General features: G+C 41.6%; 1 protein-coding gene across 2 annotated transcripts in view; it reads right to left on the bottom strand.

The window, feature by feature from the left end:
• Nucleotides 1–16,910, bottom strand: part of RAP74 (transcription initiation factor IIF subunit alpha RAP74) — a 63,385-nt gene that overhangs the window by 31,933 nt on the left and 14,542 nt on the right. For both annotated transcript variants that reach the window (XM_090006053.1, XM_090006054.1), the window contains exon 6: nucleotides 12,533–12,648. In XM_090006053.1, coding sequence (XP_089862179.1) covers nucleotides 12,533–12,648 — 116 coding nt within the window. The remainder of the gene's footprint in view (nucleotides 1–12,532; nucleotides 12,649–16,910) is intronic.

Raw genomic sequence — 16,910 nt, 5'->3', positions numbered from 1 at the left:
TCATCAGTAAACAAGTTGGGGCAGTATCTCTCCAGGCTCCTAAATTTTGTAGTGTAGTCCACCAAACTCATGTTCTAGCGTGAACTCGAGAAAATGTTGTTGCATCCTCTCCTTGACAAAGGAGGGAAAGTACACCTCCAGGCACTCCCCTCTGAAGTTCTCCCAAGGGATGGCCTCGACACCTGTGTATTTCACCTGGGGAGCAGGGTATCCCACTACTTCTTGGCATCGCCCTTCAGACGGTACGTGCCAAAATTTGTTTGTCTATCTTCAAGCACTGGTAGGACACGAAACGCCATCTCGGATCTCGGTCTCCTCGACCCAACTCTCAGCAGCCTCTGGGTCGGGCTTCTCAGAAAAAGTTGATGGATCCAAGTTTAAGAACTCATACGCGACTGCACCAGTGTTCCTGATCTCAACTGATGCGAGATAGACACATGTCGTGGGTTGCGCCATCGGCACCTGAACATGTGTAGTAACAGTTGCAGCCAGACGGTTAAAGGCATTTGTTAGGAAGTTCTTTTGCTACTGTCAGTCTGTTGGAGTGCTAGAACTAGCGTGAGTACGAGCATACATCAATAAAACAAATTCAATCAGAATTAATTAGTAAATTTATACGCCTGATCAAGCCTACCCCCTTAGGATTGATCCCAGAATAACAAGCACAATCATATCAAGCACAGAATTTAAATCACGACACCATGATTTAAATATATTTATCCCTACAGTCAAAATATAGAAATTCACAAATTTCAAACCAGTAAGAAAACAAATTTTTACAGATAGCTCTTACAAGTGATGTAGAGACCGCTTCTCGAGTACGAGTTCGTGACTTTTATGGTAGTGATTCTGACTAGTTTTAACTGCACTCAAGTAATTCTATGCATAGCTCTGATACCAACTCTATAATGACTCTAATTGACCCTCATAAAAGAGTGGACATTTTTTTTAAACATTTGCGAAAAACATCCCAAGGACCTAGGGTACATCGCAGATTTAATATAACCAAACCACAAATCATTCCACGCATTGAATCAACTTGAAGTAATAAATCAAACTTCATTAATAAAATCAACAAGTTTAAAAGTTTAAAAGCATAAAATCAACTCTAGCATAATCATGCGCCCAAGTCAGAACCCAAACACCCAGTCACAAGTCTTGCGTCCTCCAACTAGCCAGTCATAGACATCACTGAGCACCTGTGCTTGTAAAACAGTTTTAGAAAAAACGAGTAAGAACCAAAGTCCTCGTACGAATTCCTCTAAAAATTCAATAGTAACAGAAATAGCATAAATTAATTCTTGCATAAATTTCAGAAGAAATCAGAAGCAATAACTTACCACAATTATCTTATCATTCAAGCATTCAACCAAATATCATGCAGAATCAAATATACAAAGATGCATAAACTAATGTTGAACAGTGAAATATGTATAATTTAATGCACATGCATGAATAACTTATTAAGTTATTTATCAAAATCGCTTTTGTATGCATGTCCCTATTAAATGCATACAAGTTTAATTTTTACTTGTCCTTAAACTCGTGGATACTAAAAAAGAGCACAATTTCAGAAGTACATGTTAGGTTCACAATCATCGCTTAACACACAATTTGTATTTTATTTACTAGGTTCTGCACTTATTCCTCGACCGATATCAGGAATCAACAGTATCAATCAGAATATTAGAAATCAACATCTAAAGCCGGAACATCAGGGAAATCAACATCCACTGACGTTACTTTTTTGGTATATCAATAACTATAGTTGAGTCAACACCACCGCCCCCAGGCAAAGTGTTGAAAGCTCCCTAAAATCGTAACCAAGAAGTGAACCACACACCGGGTTCTAGAGCACAATTGCATACGGAGTTTTAGTATCATCATGGTCATATATGACCACCATTCAAGATTCTTACACTGTGGAAGGAACATCAAGGAATAGATTAATTACACTATTTGGTCTTTTTTACCATTTCAAATCAGTTTCAAGTTTTTTACACAATAACTGTTTTGCAAATCAACATGAAAAACAATTTTTGGCATGACCCTTGCAATTTAACCATGTAATTAAATTTAAAAAAGCAATAATTTTCAAAAATTATTTTGCAAATAAACAAATCAACAACATTAGAGCAACACATGCTCCCGACCTACATAAACCCGCAGTGGTTCACACATAACCACTAACACATCTCAACAAGTAATTTATGCCAAATGCAAAATTTCAGTAAACACGAGCACACACACAGTTTCCAAACATGTTCACAATGCACATTCAAAACATAAAAAGAATGCACAACCATTCATGATCAATGAATATATAATCAACCAAACATGCATATGATCTCAATCATGCAAACATCTACTTATTTTCAGATTCATGTGTATGATATGCACAATTACAAACTGATCGGTTTAGGATCAAATTTATGTACCAAGTCAGAAAAATACATTTTTCAATCAGATTCATGTACATGATCATCTTCATGTACGTAAATTGGCTATACAGAAATTACAAGTGCCGATCAGATTCGAGCACATGATCGGTTTTATGAACACGAGTCGGCTATGCAGCAAATTAACCACTGCTCGTCAGATTCATATACATGTACATGTATCAACCATACATAACATCACAACAGCTAGTCAGATTCATGTCCATGATCAAATTCATGTCCATGTATCGACCATATCAAAAAATATCAACTACGAGTCAAATTCATGTACATGATCAAATTCTGAAAATAAACAAAGTTAAAACACATGATATACTGTAACGCCCCAAAATCGTAGACTTGAAACCTTTTATGAAAAAGGTTGAAAGCTTTGAAATCAATCATTTATCAGAGTTTAAAACAGAAGTTCAGCGGAAGATCAGGTTCAAAACAACAAGTCCCTAGACCTTGGCACATTACAACCAAAAAGCAGTTTCCCTCTTACAAACCGATTTGCAGTTCAAATAGATATTTTATTGAAATTAAAGAAGAACCATATTTTGGTAATACAGTTTTAGAAATGCAGAGTTATAATCAAAAGAGATGCTTTCAAAAAAACCTTATACCGCATCTATCAAAAGTATCCCCAGGAGCGCAACGTCAGGAAAGGGCATTGCCTTGAGTGCATCGCGTCATCATGCCATCGCAAGCTGTCTCAACCTGTTCACCATCTGCCCATGAAAATGGGTCAGTCACACAACAGACTAGTAGGGGTGCAAAGGACAAGAAAGAGCAGAAGCTGCAATAAGTAAGATAAACGCTAGCCCAAGCAAAAAAAACAAGCAAGACTAGCAGATCTAACCAAATGTGTTGTGGAGTAAGCAAAGCTCTAGTAAAGCAGACAGCTACGTAAAAGAGCAGGAAGGATCAGAGTGCTTGAACAGACCACTATAGCAACCTCACAAATATAATAGGTGAAGAGTAACTAACTCTATCCACCAGCCAAGCAAAGGCAATTGCAAAAGACAGGTATTCATAACAACATTCGAAATAAATACAAGTACCATTATATGGTTCAGCCTATCGGTCAGCAACTACATTAATCGTGAGGCACAAGCTATTGCATCACAAGCAATTTGTAAGCTACACAAGATAAGCAATCAACTAGTATGAGAAGCTAGTTATCACCAAGCACAGAACTGCGTAAGCAGTTTAACCAATAAGGGTAACGCTTCGACCGGCGTACCTAGCTCAACGAGTAGCATACCTAACTACCGAGCTAACAAGCAAGCAAGCAATGCACGTCACAATATGCATATCTCAAGATCATGTGTATAAGTTATATCTTGTCTCATTACTGAGCAGGTCATTGTGGGTACGCACAAGGCAAAACGTAGAAACAGCCGAGATCGATTCGGGGGTCCATTATGCTATGTATCTTATTATACCCCGAATGACTGACTGAGTCCGCTTCCTAAGGGGACGGTCTGTGACCAAGAGAGTAAATCCCCAAAGGCAAACAAAGGCCCAATGGATGCGCATCCGTACTTCTGCAGAAGTGGCCCGAAGGATTTCCCCTGACCTCCGATGACTGGGGAAGGTCGGATCTTTGCCCGAGATTGCCATATATGACTGTCCATCGGAGTTTTGTACCATCCATCCTCTCTCTTGATGAACCGTTCCGAATGAGCGCGACGGAGGGTTTCTTAACCGCCGTCCCATTCTCATGCTCTGGTCTTTCAACCCAATCGAGCATCTTGCCTGTGAAGGCGCATGATTATTATTTAGGTGAGTTATACGCGCCATTGCGCGTTCGAGACAAGCACACAATTCACATCTTACTCACAGCAGTACACATCGTAACTATTCACATATACAATCACAATGAAAAGGGGGGTCAATCCTTAGTGAGGGTAGAAACATCACTCTTGTGATCTCAAACACATGCCATTGCATGTTCGAGGCAGACATAGGCCTCTCATCCTACTCATCGTAGTACGTAACGTACCTGTTCAAAAGTACAACCACGATAAGAGGGGTATGGATCTCTCGCAGGAAATCCCAATGCTTCTACTTTATAGAAGCCTGCAGTGAACTCATTCCAGTTCCAACTGATCGTGCTCGGGTCTTTTAGACAATCGCGAGCAATCTGTCTATTAGGCGAAAGCAACATAGCAGGATTAGCTTAATGTGTCAATACACGCTTAGAGGTTACTATAAACCTCTCATCCTTCTCTTCGTGGTCCAAACATATCGTACGTAACTAAAGGTATAACTACAAGAGGAAGAACATGGATCTCTTATAAGAGATCCAGCAATACCTTCACGAAGGAAGGTGCTACAATCATGGTTGAACCAGAAAGCCTAAAACTAGGTCTCGCATCAGAGGTGAGGTAACGCTGGTCTAGTGATGACGCAAGTACCTTGCTAGGATCCCCACCCCTAATCGTGCACCGGATCCTAAATAAGGTTATCTAAGTCGTATCGAATAGGCAAACTAAGGTTGTAACACATATATCCCAAATACATCAATTTGGGAGGTCCGACCGCTACCTCTGATTTACAAGCTATACATCTAGAAAATAGGTTTGCACCTAAGACGATGTCTTTTGAGAACTGAAGTGCATAAGTGTGTGTCGTGGCTTGTAAGCCAAGTGAGACGATATACACTACGCACTCGAAGTTACACTCAGAGAGTGCAAGCTGACAAGAGGCAAACTCATGCACATACTAATACAAAGGTACGACGAGGGACAAGCCTCGGGGGCGAAGCCGCACCGCGAGGGCAGAACGCTAAAGCTCCACACGAGGTATGAGATCATACCTCGATCATCGTAACGCACAAGTAGGCAACTACGCAAGCGACTCGTGAGGTAGGAGATCCTACACTGACTACGCAAGTGTAAAGGACGACTCACGAGGCATAGGGTTGCACCTCGATAGATCGATAAGCGTAAACAAGAAAGACAGCATACGACAGAGATAAGAATACATGCATGAAGGGCAACGGCAAGGTAAGAACAAACACAAGCAAAAGGCAAGTGCAAAAGCAAGCACGACAGTACAAGATAGTAAAGCACGAAGGGTAAAGCGAGGAGCAAAGCACATGGCGCATAAAGCGCGGGGCAACAAGTAAATGCAAGAAGGTAAAGTGCATGAGCATAAAGGAGGACCAGGCATCCTGGAGAATAAGGCAAACATAAGTAAATGCCAAGGCGCGAAGCGCGGGGCAACAGGAAAATAAAGTGCGGGAAAGTAAAAAGGACAAGGATCGCGAAACCGCGTCCTTGAGTTAAAAGGCAGGAAATGTAAAGACAGAAATGAAAAGCCTAGGCACATATAGCGCGGCGGCGACAGAAAAGAAAGTGCAAGAAAGTAAAGAGGACAAGGATCGCGAAACCGCGTCCTTGAAGGTAAAGACATACGTATATATATTATATGCATACATATATCATCCTCTTTTAGTTATCTTTCTTATTTTAGCATTTATCAGTTCATTGTCCTTTCACGCAAAAATCCCCTACCTTAAGGGGTTGCAGGTCCTCGTACGCATGCAGCGTAGGCAAAGAAGAGCTCGAGCCACAGAGGGCGAGCTGGATCCACCGTTCAACCTGGAGATCTTTGAACGTTAGTATATGCCACATAAGAAAAGAGAAGCAAACATAGCAAGGTCTCCTGCCTGCAGAAGGCAGAGGCAGGAGGTCTGCATCCTGCAGACAAGGGTGCCAAAGGCAGGGGCCTCAGTCCTGCTTGGCAACAGTAGGAGAGGCAGGGAGCAGGAGCTCCCTGTCTGCTAGCACAAGGAAAGGCAGGGGAGGGAGCAGGGGCTCCCTGCCACACCTGCCACAACAAGGCAGGGGAGAAACACCCCCTGTCAGAACAAGAGACAGGGGCGCAACCCCCTGCTGGCAGCAAGAACAAGGCAAGGGGGCAAAGCCCCTTGCCGAAAAACAGCAAAGATGCAGGGGGCAAGCCCCTGCTCGAAAACAAGAAATCAGGGGGGGCTTCGCCCCCCCCGCTGGCACAACGCAGGAGGCAGGGGGCCGCCCCCTGCCGGCCCAATGCAAGAGGCGGGGGGACAGAGCCCCCTGCCGAGGAGCAACAAAAGAGCAGGGGGGCTCCGCCCCCTGCCAGGAACAACAGAGGGTGCAGGGGGCTCCACCCCCTGCAGGGAAAACAGCAGAAGGCAGGGGGGCCTCGCCCCCTACCGGCAAACAAAAAGAAGACAGGGGGCAAAGCCCCCTGCCGAGAGGCAACACCAAGGCAGGGGACCCCTCCCCCTACCGAGAATCACCAAAAGAGCAGGGGGGCTCAGTCCCCCTGTCGACCAAGAGCGAAAAAGGCAGGGGGGTAACCCCCTGCCAAAACAAGAGGCGACAGGGGGCTCAGCCCCCCTGTCGTCCCACAGCAAAGAGAGTGACAGGGGGCGGAACCCCCTGCCAAGAAGAGCCAACGACAGGGGGCTCAGCCCCCTGTCGACCAACAACAAAGGGTGGCAGGGGGGGTTTAGCCCCCTGCCAACAAGCGGGGGTGACAGGGGGCTCAGCCCCCCTGTCGATCCACCCAACACACAGGAGGAAAGAGGGGAGGGTTATACCTCCGAAGACCGCAGCGACTGGGGGAGGAGCTGAGTGGAAACGAGTGGCGAATCGCCGGCGCTCGGCGACTGCAGGGAGGAACGCAGGTCGTCGTCGGCTGCGGATGCCGGCTGCGAATCGTCGGCGACTGCAGCAAGGGGTTTTTCTGCAAAGATGTGGCCGGCCACGAGTGGCCGACGTCGGAGGCCGCAGGGAGGATCATCGGACACTGGTGGCTGGCGGTGGCCGGCGGCGAGTCGCCGACGTCGGTGGCCCAGGGAGGAACGAGAAGAGAAGGGTCGATCGAGGGGCTCACCGAAGCTCGAAGGGGGAGAATCACCAGTCGTCAGGGAGGCCGGCGTCGATTCGTCGGCGTCGGCAACACAGGAGACAGCAAGAGGGAGGCGACGATCGCCGGCGGCTGCAGCACCCAGGACGGTGGCCGTGGCTGACGGCGAGTCGTCGGAGGTCACCGCCCTCACAGCCAAAAGACAGGGGAAACGTGGTCGCTGGGAGGATTGCCGGTCGTCAGGGAGGCCCGCCGGACCGAGAGAGGAGGCGGCCAAACGGAGCCGCTCGTCGGCGTCTCCGATCGCCGGCGACAGCTCGAGGGAGGCGGAGCAGAGGAGAGAGAGAAGGGGCGAGGGTTTTGCCCCTCGCCCGAGACACCTGCGTCTTTTTAAAAGACGCAGGTTCTCGAGAGTTCGAGAACCCGGGTCCGGGTTGAGCTCGGGTCTGGCCCGGATCCGGGCCCGACACAGGGGTCAGACCCTGACTCGTGTCCGACACGTGCCGGGCACGTGTCTGACACGAGTCGGACGCGATTTTTTTTTTTTCACGGGCTTTACATATACAGCTCTTGAAAATAGCATGATCAGGTAGTAGGCAAAAGTGAAATACATGGGAATATTTTAGGAGCAATGAAATTGGCAAAATCAAAAACACACACATATATATATATGAATATGAAATCGGTAAATCAAAAAACACATATATATTTCAGATGCATGAGTACTGAAATAGACAAAGTTGAAACACATGCATATTTTCATATGCATGAACAAGGAAATCGACCATTCTGAAACACATGCATCTTTTCAGATGCATGAACATGGAAATAGACAAATCTGAACCACATATAGTTTTAGATGCATGAGCAGGGAAATCGACCAAACTGAAATATATACACAAATATATTCAGATTGCATGAGCATGGAAACTCGACAAACCTAAAATACATATACATAATTATATTCAGATTGCATGAACAGGGGAAATCGTCAAACCTAATATATATATATGTGTGTGTGTGTGTGTGTGTATATATATGTATATATATATATATATATATGTATATATATATATATGTATATATATATAGATTCAGATTGCATAAACAGGAAAATCGACAATCATGAACAATAAATATATATAGCTTTGAAATCAGATTTTTCTTTTTTTTCCTCTAAACCTATGCTCAAATCAATTCATATGATTCCCTTTCCAGTGCGAATTTAGAGAGAAACCCGTACCTTGATTCGAAGTATGAAAAATTAGAGAAAATTTTGAGGAAGGGCTTGTTTTCTTCTTCTTTTTCTCATACCCCCCTCAACCACACGACCTCTCTCTCTCTCTCTCTCTCTCTCTCTCTCTCTCTCTCGAGAGAGAGAGAGAGAGAGAGAGAGAGAGAGAGAGAGAGAGAGAGAGAGAGAGCTCTCTAGACCCCTTTTTATATATTTTATGATTTTTTATTAGAGATCGGGTGACGTCCCCTTCTAGATGCCCCTCTCTAAATGAGTAGAGTTCTACCAAGTGTAGAACTCTACTCCCTAACTTCCTTATCTTCTAGATTTTATGTTCGAATTTATTTTTTATTATTTTAATTATTTTATATTCCACATGAATATTCTAGGGGGGCGCCCCCTTCTAGAAGTCATTATGGGGTAGAGTTCTACCCCAGGCAAAACTCTACCTCATCCTTATTCCTATTTAAAAAGTTGTTTTTAAAACTTTAAATTCATTTCAGTTTTATAATTGTCATGGATGAATTATGGATCAAGGATCCAAATCCTTATCAAAATCTAAATGGATCTCAACCTGGATCGGATCCTAGTCAATATGGATCCTGAAATAGGTCCAGATCCATATTAGCATGGATTAAATGAAGCAGATCTAGTCCGATCCAAGCCAAAAAAAGCTCAAAACCCTTCATTTTTGAAAATCGCATTGTTTGGGCCAACCGTAATCCGATTTTGAGAAAACAGATCTCCTACGAGATCTACGTTCTGAGGCAGATCTAACGGTGGTCTTACCTCAATTTTGCTTCCGAATTTCACTTGAATTTAACCTTAATTTTGCTTTAATTTAAAGGTTAAAAATAATAAATTTCTCAAATTCTAATTAACCCAATTAGCTATTGGCAGTGGGCTCTGGGTCACGCCCAGACCTAGCTGACGTCACCTCTATTTAATTATTTTTTCACAATTTTTATCAATTTCAATATAAGTATATAATTCAAAAATTATAAAATCATAAAAAAATTACGAGATATTACAAGCACGGGCCTAAGCCCAAACACCTTCTAGCGGTAAACAAGTCAAGCCAGAACACCTTTGGTTCGTTCAGCTCATTTATCAGCCCTACTTGTAGGCTCTCCAAGCATGATAGGAAGGAACAAACTCATATCAACCATTGCATCTCATCTCATGCTTGGAACTGTCCTAGACCTTGGTTCTTGCAAGTCTTATGCAATTTGACCCACCACGGCTAGGCCAAATCCCATAGTTATAAGAAATGACAGGATTCATAAAAGTTACACAACATGTGGCTTATGAAAATTTAGAATTCCAATGCTTTGCTGGAACAAAAGGTTCATAACTGAACAATTTTGAATATTGATTCATTAGTAAAAAGCTTTCTCTTAGTTTTGAATTGTCAAAACAAGAACTTTATGTGAGAAGCCCCTCTACCTTCCACTAGCTACCTTCCAAAAGCACGCTTTTTACACCACTCTTCTTCTCAATTCAACATGAATATACATTAATATTGGTATCAGGCTTTCATCAATTCCAGTTTATGGAAGAAAGAAGTTGTTATTGAGATTTGACACATGTAGATCCAAAATATAACTAAACTCACCACCAACGACTTTATTTTCTCACCAAGCCAGAGACTTCATTCAATCAACTGTTCTAATCTGGTGCAATTTAGTGGTCCATGTCTCAAGATGATGAGTCCGACCAATATGGCACTTGAGACATGGGTGAGTCGTAATGATATTAACAATCTCCTCTATCGCATACACTCTCACTACTCCACGTGCTCCAAAAGAGCAGAACTAGTTGGGGCATAATGCTTTCTGCACACATTGTAAGTGTGAAGGTCATGTTTGTGATGTCCATTGATAGCGATATAACGTGAAAATATGTTTGCTTAGAAATGGTTGAACTGCTTCATTTGGAAATAGAAAAGCACATATGTCCTTACAAAATGGTTTAATTTGAGAAGGGAAGCGAAGTGCCTATCACCAGTTGATGTTCTTGTTAAGTTCTCCATGGGGCTGTATTACAAAGATGAGGTATGATATGATGTCACTCAAATAGATACTTACCACATCTTGTTAGGTTGCCCTTGGCAATATGAAACAGGGGGACATTTCATGTGGCCAGCTAAAATCATTATCCCTTTAAATCTCACAACAAAAAAATTATTCTCGTACCCTGAAAGGAAACTGGTTTTCTCATGATGGGTAACCATCAAGACTTCTGAAATGGCCGATCTTTCATATAAGGGTTTTTTATAAGCTTGCCATGATAAAAGTTATGCCATGTATAAACCTTATGTAGACAAAGGTTGGGATGATTAGTTCCGAGGTTGGTGATCAGGTCATGGTATACTTGCATCGAGAACTATTCCCTATTTTGGGAAACTAGATCCCTGCAAGTTGGTCCTTCTAAAGTCTTCCAACAGCAGAGTAACAATGCATATTTAGTTGAGAGGTCTGATGCCTCATAAATCTTCCATGTGTTTGTTGATCTATTCCCCTTTCATGATGCAACAAATTCGCCGGAGCCAAATTCTCTCTATCCAGGGTAGAATGATGCGGAGCAGATCCAAAATATCCTGAAACTTGAGATAGTGATCCAGAATCAAAATCCAATTAAGGTTAGCCAGGCTGATATAGGATAAGAATTGAACCCTGTTATGGATTCACAGCCTAAATGTGAGGATACAACTATGCAAAGGTCCACTAAACTGACAAAGTGATAGAGGAGATGAGGCATATAATCCATCACCGCCTTAGTTTGGATCCATGAGAGCATGGTTCATAGAGGTAACTGCACTAGACTCATATATCAATCCAAATCTAGTACCCAGTCTTTGTCTATAAATAGTACCCAGTCTTTGTCTATAAATAGTTTAGAGGGGTGGACAAACTCAGTTTTGGAGATTGAAAACCCATGATTTATTCTTTGTTTGTCATTTATTTGCTTTACTGCTTGAATTCTAATTCATAGTTTAATTTATTCATGCATTCGTCCTGAATCCTTGTATCACTTCTCATGTCATTAAAAACACGGTCTATCCTGTGATATGGAATCATATGATTTCAAATCATATAGAATGAAATCACATGCAATCTCAAATGACGTGATATGGACTGCTATATGATAATGATTCTAGAAGCCCCATTAGCAAGATTTAAATGTATAAAATTTAAAAGGAACATAAAATCAGTTTTGCAAGCATTCAATCAGTGCAATTCAATGCCATAAGAAGGATGGACATCCTTCTCGCTGAGCAATAGAAAGATCTCTGAAGCAGGAAGTCACTAAAAAATATATGTAACACATTCCATCAATCAGTTTAAGTTCATGCAAGAGATGAAGGCATTTTTTTAACTAAGACGCCAAACATAATTGTCAGTGAAATATTTTCACACATCACATACATCCAAACAAAATGCTTATTCTTGTGTAGAGGGACTGATTATTAAATTTCTTCCCAAACTGTAATGAAGCATGATATGCATGATAGTATCATGCTTGTGCAGATTTCATTTCTTAAAAGGGGCATGTGCACTTACAATTCTGTGTCAGCTATGAGATCATTTTTTGCTTGAAGCAAACCATTCTCGTTATATACAAGTATAATCTTACAAAATTGAAAACTCATTCTAAACCAAGAAAGGAAGAACTGTCAAAGTTGAAGCAGCATTCATGAGCTAAACAATAAGACTCATTTCCGAAAACAAGTAGATTCCATCAGTTTTTGACAAATTTAAAAATATCAAAATATGATGAAAACAATTAGATGCATTCTGCCTAGATAAGTTTATCAACTACCATCTCAAAATAAATAATCCCATATGATTCAGTAATTTCTGTCAAGTTCAGGTCAAGGTCATTGAGTAAGGATTCATGACATATGATGGCAAGAGCTTATACTATCCAGCATGAAAAGCAGTAGACACTCAGGCTTGTTAAGAATGTCAGTGACACTCATTTACAATCTAACCTGCTTAATTTCTGGAGGAGCAGGAAGCTCTGGGTCTAAATCTTCCCGTTCCTCAGGATCATTACCAACAGCCTCATCGTCATCTGTAAATATTTCTTCATGTTCCCAGTCATCACCTACAAAGAACCAGCTGAAGCAACATTAACAAGAGAACCCAACGAGAGGTTCCAAAAAGTAACATCTTCCACAATATTAGTAGCTCCGTTAAGGAGGACTTCTCACGCGTTGGTGAAACATAAAAATGTGCTTATCCAATATGCACAAGCAATCAAGACCTAGGCATTCAAAGTGCCCAGATAATCTCCGATACTGTCAATCACATTTCAAATGCTTCCACATCCATCAGCATCATAGATCTTTTCTTTTACCTTATTTCCAAAATTAAGCAAGCAAAAGAGATATTCTCCGATACTGTCAATTGCATTTCAAATGCTTCCACATCCATCACCATCATAGATCTTTTCTTTTACCATATTTCCAAAATTAAGCAAGCAAAAGAGATGGGTTCTGGATTACAGTAAAAGAACAAAATTAGTATCCTACAAAAATCTGGGAAGCAGGATACTGAAAGTCATGATCACGCAAACAAAAGGGGGGGTGAAGGAAAATGCAGGAAAAGAAGACACACAGCTTGGTTTTTAAGGTTAACATGCTTATGAGGGATCATAATCAATATAATGAACAGGAAAGCTCTCTCTCTCTCTCTCTCTCTCTCTCTCTCTCTCTATATATATATATATATATATATATATATATATATAGAATGCATTTTGGGTTACTTTTGTATTTTTCTTTTTCTTGTATTTTTTATTTTTTTTATTTAGTTACACACATTAAGGGCATTCTTGTCATTTGTATTAGAGCCGTTAGGCTAGCTGGCTGGTTCTTCATGCTTTTCTTGAGCATTTTATCCTAAATAGAATATTATCTTTTTAATTGTGTGCTCTTGTGCCCTTTGTGGCTTGTGATTGTGTGTACTTAATGCATTTGCGTGAGCCCTTGATGGCTTATGTGTTGTGCCCATTAGTGGCTTTGTGACATTATATTCTTGGAGACATCTCATTACATGGTATCAGAGCCATTGGCTCTTTGATCCTTTCTCTTAGTATTGCTTATTTTGAGGTGCCACTCCTTGATCGTGGTTTGTGGCCCATGGGTTCTAAAGCACTCCATCCCACTCAATTCGTGAATCGTAGTTTGTGATTTCCAATCTTTCTTGCTCTCTCTATCTCTTACCATGTTCGAACATGAATCTAAGATTGAATTCTTCTACAAACTTGATGGTTCTAACTACTTGATGTGGGAAGCTGCTATGGAGAACCACCTCAAGGGAAAGAAGCTTTGGGTTCATATTAGTGGTTCCATTTTAGAGCTACAACTCAAGCTTACCAAAAGGGGAGACCAAGTTAAAGCTCTTGATAGTGAAGAAAGAGAGAAAGTCATTCAAGAATACCAATTGAAGATGGATAATTGGGACAAAGAAAATGCTAATATATTAGCTTGGTTCATGAATAATGTCGAGCTCAAGATTTGTGCTATTATTGCTATGTTCAAAGGGACAAGCTATGTCACAGGGACTCGGCAAACCGGATGTCGCACCCGCGTTGACGCGATGCGGGTGCGCGTGCGGGTGCGGCACCCGATGCGGTCAACCCGACCATGGGTGCGTTGACCGCACCCAGGGTCATTTGTGTCCAATTTTTATATTAAAAAAATCTTTTGGGGCGCGCTACCCCCAGAGACCCCCTGCCCGTTGAACGCGCAATGGGACCCGCGCCGGGGGGAGCCCCTAGACCCCCTTTCTGCAAGTGCAAAAACTTTGAATCAGGCTCCACAACTCATCAGCTCGACCCCTCCCCTGCACAAATTTTATATATATATATATATTTTTGCCGCACCCAAGTTTTTTTTAAAGTGTCGCACCCCCGCAACCATGTGACATAGGGGACAAGTGAGGTATGGAATTTTCTTAGAGGAATGTATACTAAAAAATCTTGGCTCGGCAATACTTTTTGCACACATATTGAAACTGTTTATGTTTTCGGGTTATGACCCAAATACCAGAATCTGTATAATATCTTATATTTGTATTCGGGTCAGGAACTGATGAAAGGTTATGTAATATCCAGACCCGATCGAGTCTGTAACACATGTATATAAATGAAAAATAGAGCACGATCTCTCTGAGTGAGATCAGACCATTTGTTGCAACCGTCCCCTTCTTTCTCACCATCTTTGTCTTCTTCTACATCAGCGTATACTCCAAGAGGCAAATCTTACATGGTATCAAAGCGGGACTTCATCAGTGAAGTTGATCCCGGAAAGCGTGTCTGCAGAGATTGAACTTTGAACTCCAGGTTAGAGTGATTCTCTTTCTTTCCTTTGTTTCTAATCATCTCTTCCCTCTTTTAATCATTCATTTCTCCTTTAGATATCGACAAATCTGAAACTGATTTCAGATCTGCGATTCACTTCTCATTTAGACATCAACAGATCTGAAATCAATTTCAGATCTGCGTCTTTTCTTCTCGGTTTTGACTATTCCCCTTAACCCCAATCTCTATTTCTTTGTTTCTAATCAGCTCTTCCCTTTTCTAATCATTCATTTCTCCTTTAGATATCTACAGATCTGAAATCAGTTTCAGATCTGCGATTCACTTCTCATTTAGATATCGACAGATCTAAAATCAATTTTAGATCTGCATCTTTTCTTCTCGGTTTCGACTATTCCCCTTCTTCCAATACGAATTTGATTCACTATTTTCCCAGTTACGTTATCTTTAAATCGGTCCTTGTTGATATTCCTGGAATAGATCAGGTCTGATAACTAAGACCCCTTTCTTCTGCTAGTTGTCGACATTGACGTCAACAGTAGTTTTAATTTAAAATACAAAAAAAAAGGACCTCTAGCTTGATTAGCCTTCGCTGAATACTAGGCAGCACCAGAACAGTTGGGTGTATTCGATCATCTGCGGCTAACATGTCTCTTTAGAAAAAAAAGGAGACGAATTTTGATTATTGGAATTTATAATTTGTTGAAATTTCTATTACTACTGCACTGGTTGTTGCCTTGTATTGCTGCTCTTGCACTCGACGTTTTCCTTATTCATCTTTCTTCGTATTCTTTCGTCATGGATTCTCCTTCTCTACCATCAAGTTTCATTGGTCAACTCGTCTGTGAAAAACTGAACAATTCGAATTACTTGACCTGGAAGAGGCAAATTTTGCCCTTTATCAGAAGTTTGGATCTCTCTGGACACCTCGACGGGACAGTTCATGCACCTCCAAAGCTTGTGATGTAAGAAGAGCGAGATGATAAAGGGGAGGTTTTCAACAAATCGATTTGTAATCCAGAATTTGGGACATGGAGGAGAAAAGATCAAGCGGTAGTTGCTTACATCACATCTACTCTTTCTCAAGAGGTATTGGTCGGCATTCTCGATGAATGCTCGTCTATGGAGTTATGGCAAAGGTTGGCGCAAACATATTCTCAGATTCCAGACGCCAGAATCCTACATTTAAAGAGAGAATTCCAGCTCTTAAAGAAAGAGAACTTGTCAGTTACAGATTACATGAACAAGGTCAAGATTCTCACCAATCAACTGGCCATGGTGGGTTGTGAAATTCCTGACAAATAAAAAGTTCAACAAGCACTGAATGGACTTGGCTCCAATTATCACATGTTGGTCACCTCCCTTCTATGCCTTCCTTCGTTGCCAAGTTTTGAAGATCTTCGTGCGAAATTACTGCAATACGAAATTACCATTAGGGGAGAGGAGATGGTCATCAACTCCAGTCATCATGATGTACTGGTTACCAAGATGATGTCAGGAAGAGGACGTGAAGGTTTTCGAGATGGTCACGGTCAAGGAAGGAACAGTCAAGGAGGCCGTGGGTTGTTGCCCATGCCCAATATGCCACTCAACTCATTCTCAGACAACCAGAGATCCAGGAATATACCAACATGTTTTCATTGCAAAAAAAGGAGGCACATTAAAGCCAATTGCTGGCACAACCCACAAAACAAAAAAAATCTAATGGTGCAGGATCCTTTCACAGAAGAATAGGAGAAGACTCGAAAGACGATAAAAAGGATAATATGAAGAATCTTTTGATATCTACTCTTTCAGCGATAAGCTTCAAGCAGAATGAACAAGGAACTTGGTACATTGATTCCGGGTCTGCGGCACATGTAACAGGTGATGTCGGTAAGATTTCGAAACCCATTCCTTACCATGGGAAATTTCATATTAAAACTGGAGATGGTACTCTTCATTCTATATCTCACACTGGAAATGTTGATCTTCCACTTCTTAATTCTTCATTGAATTTATCTAATGTTTATCATTCTCCCAGTATTGTCAAAAACAATGTTTCT

This window comes from Nuphar pumila, chromosome 5 (genome assembly GCF_984573655.1).
Source record: "Nuphar pumila chromosome 5, dmNupPumi1.hap1.1, whole genome shotgun sequence".
Taxonomy (NCBI): Eukaryota; Viridiplantae; Streptophyta; class Magnoliopsida; order Nymphaeales; family Nymphaeaceae; genus Nuphar; species Nuphar pumila.
The sequence above is the reverse complement of the archived record's forward strand: the minus strand, read 5'-3'. Positions and strand labels throughout refer to the sequence as shown.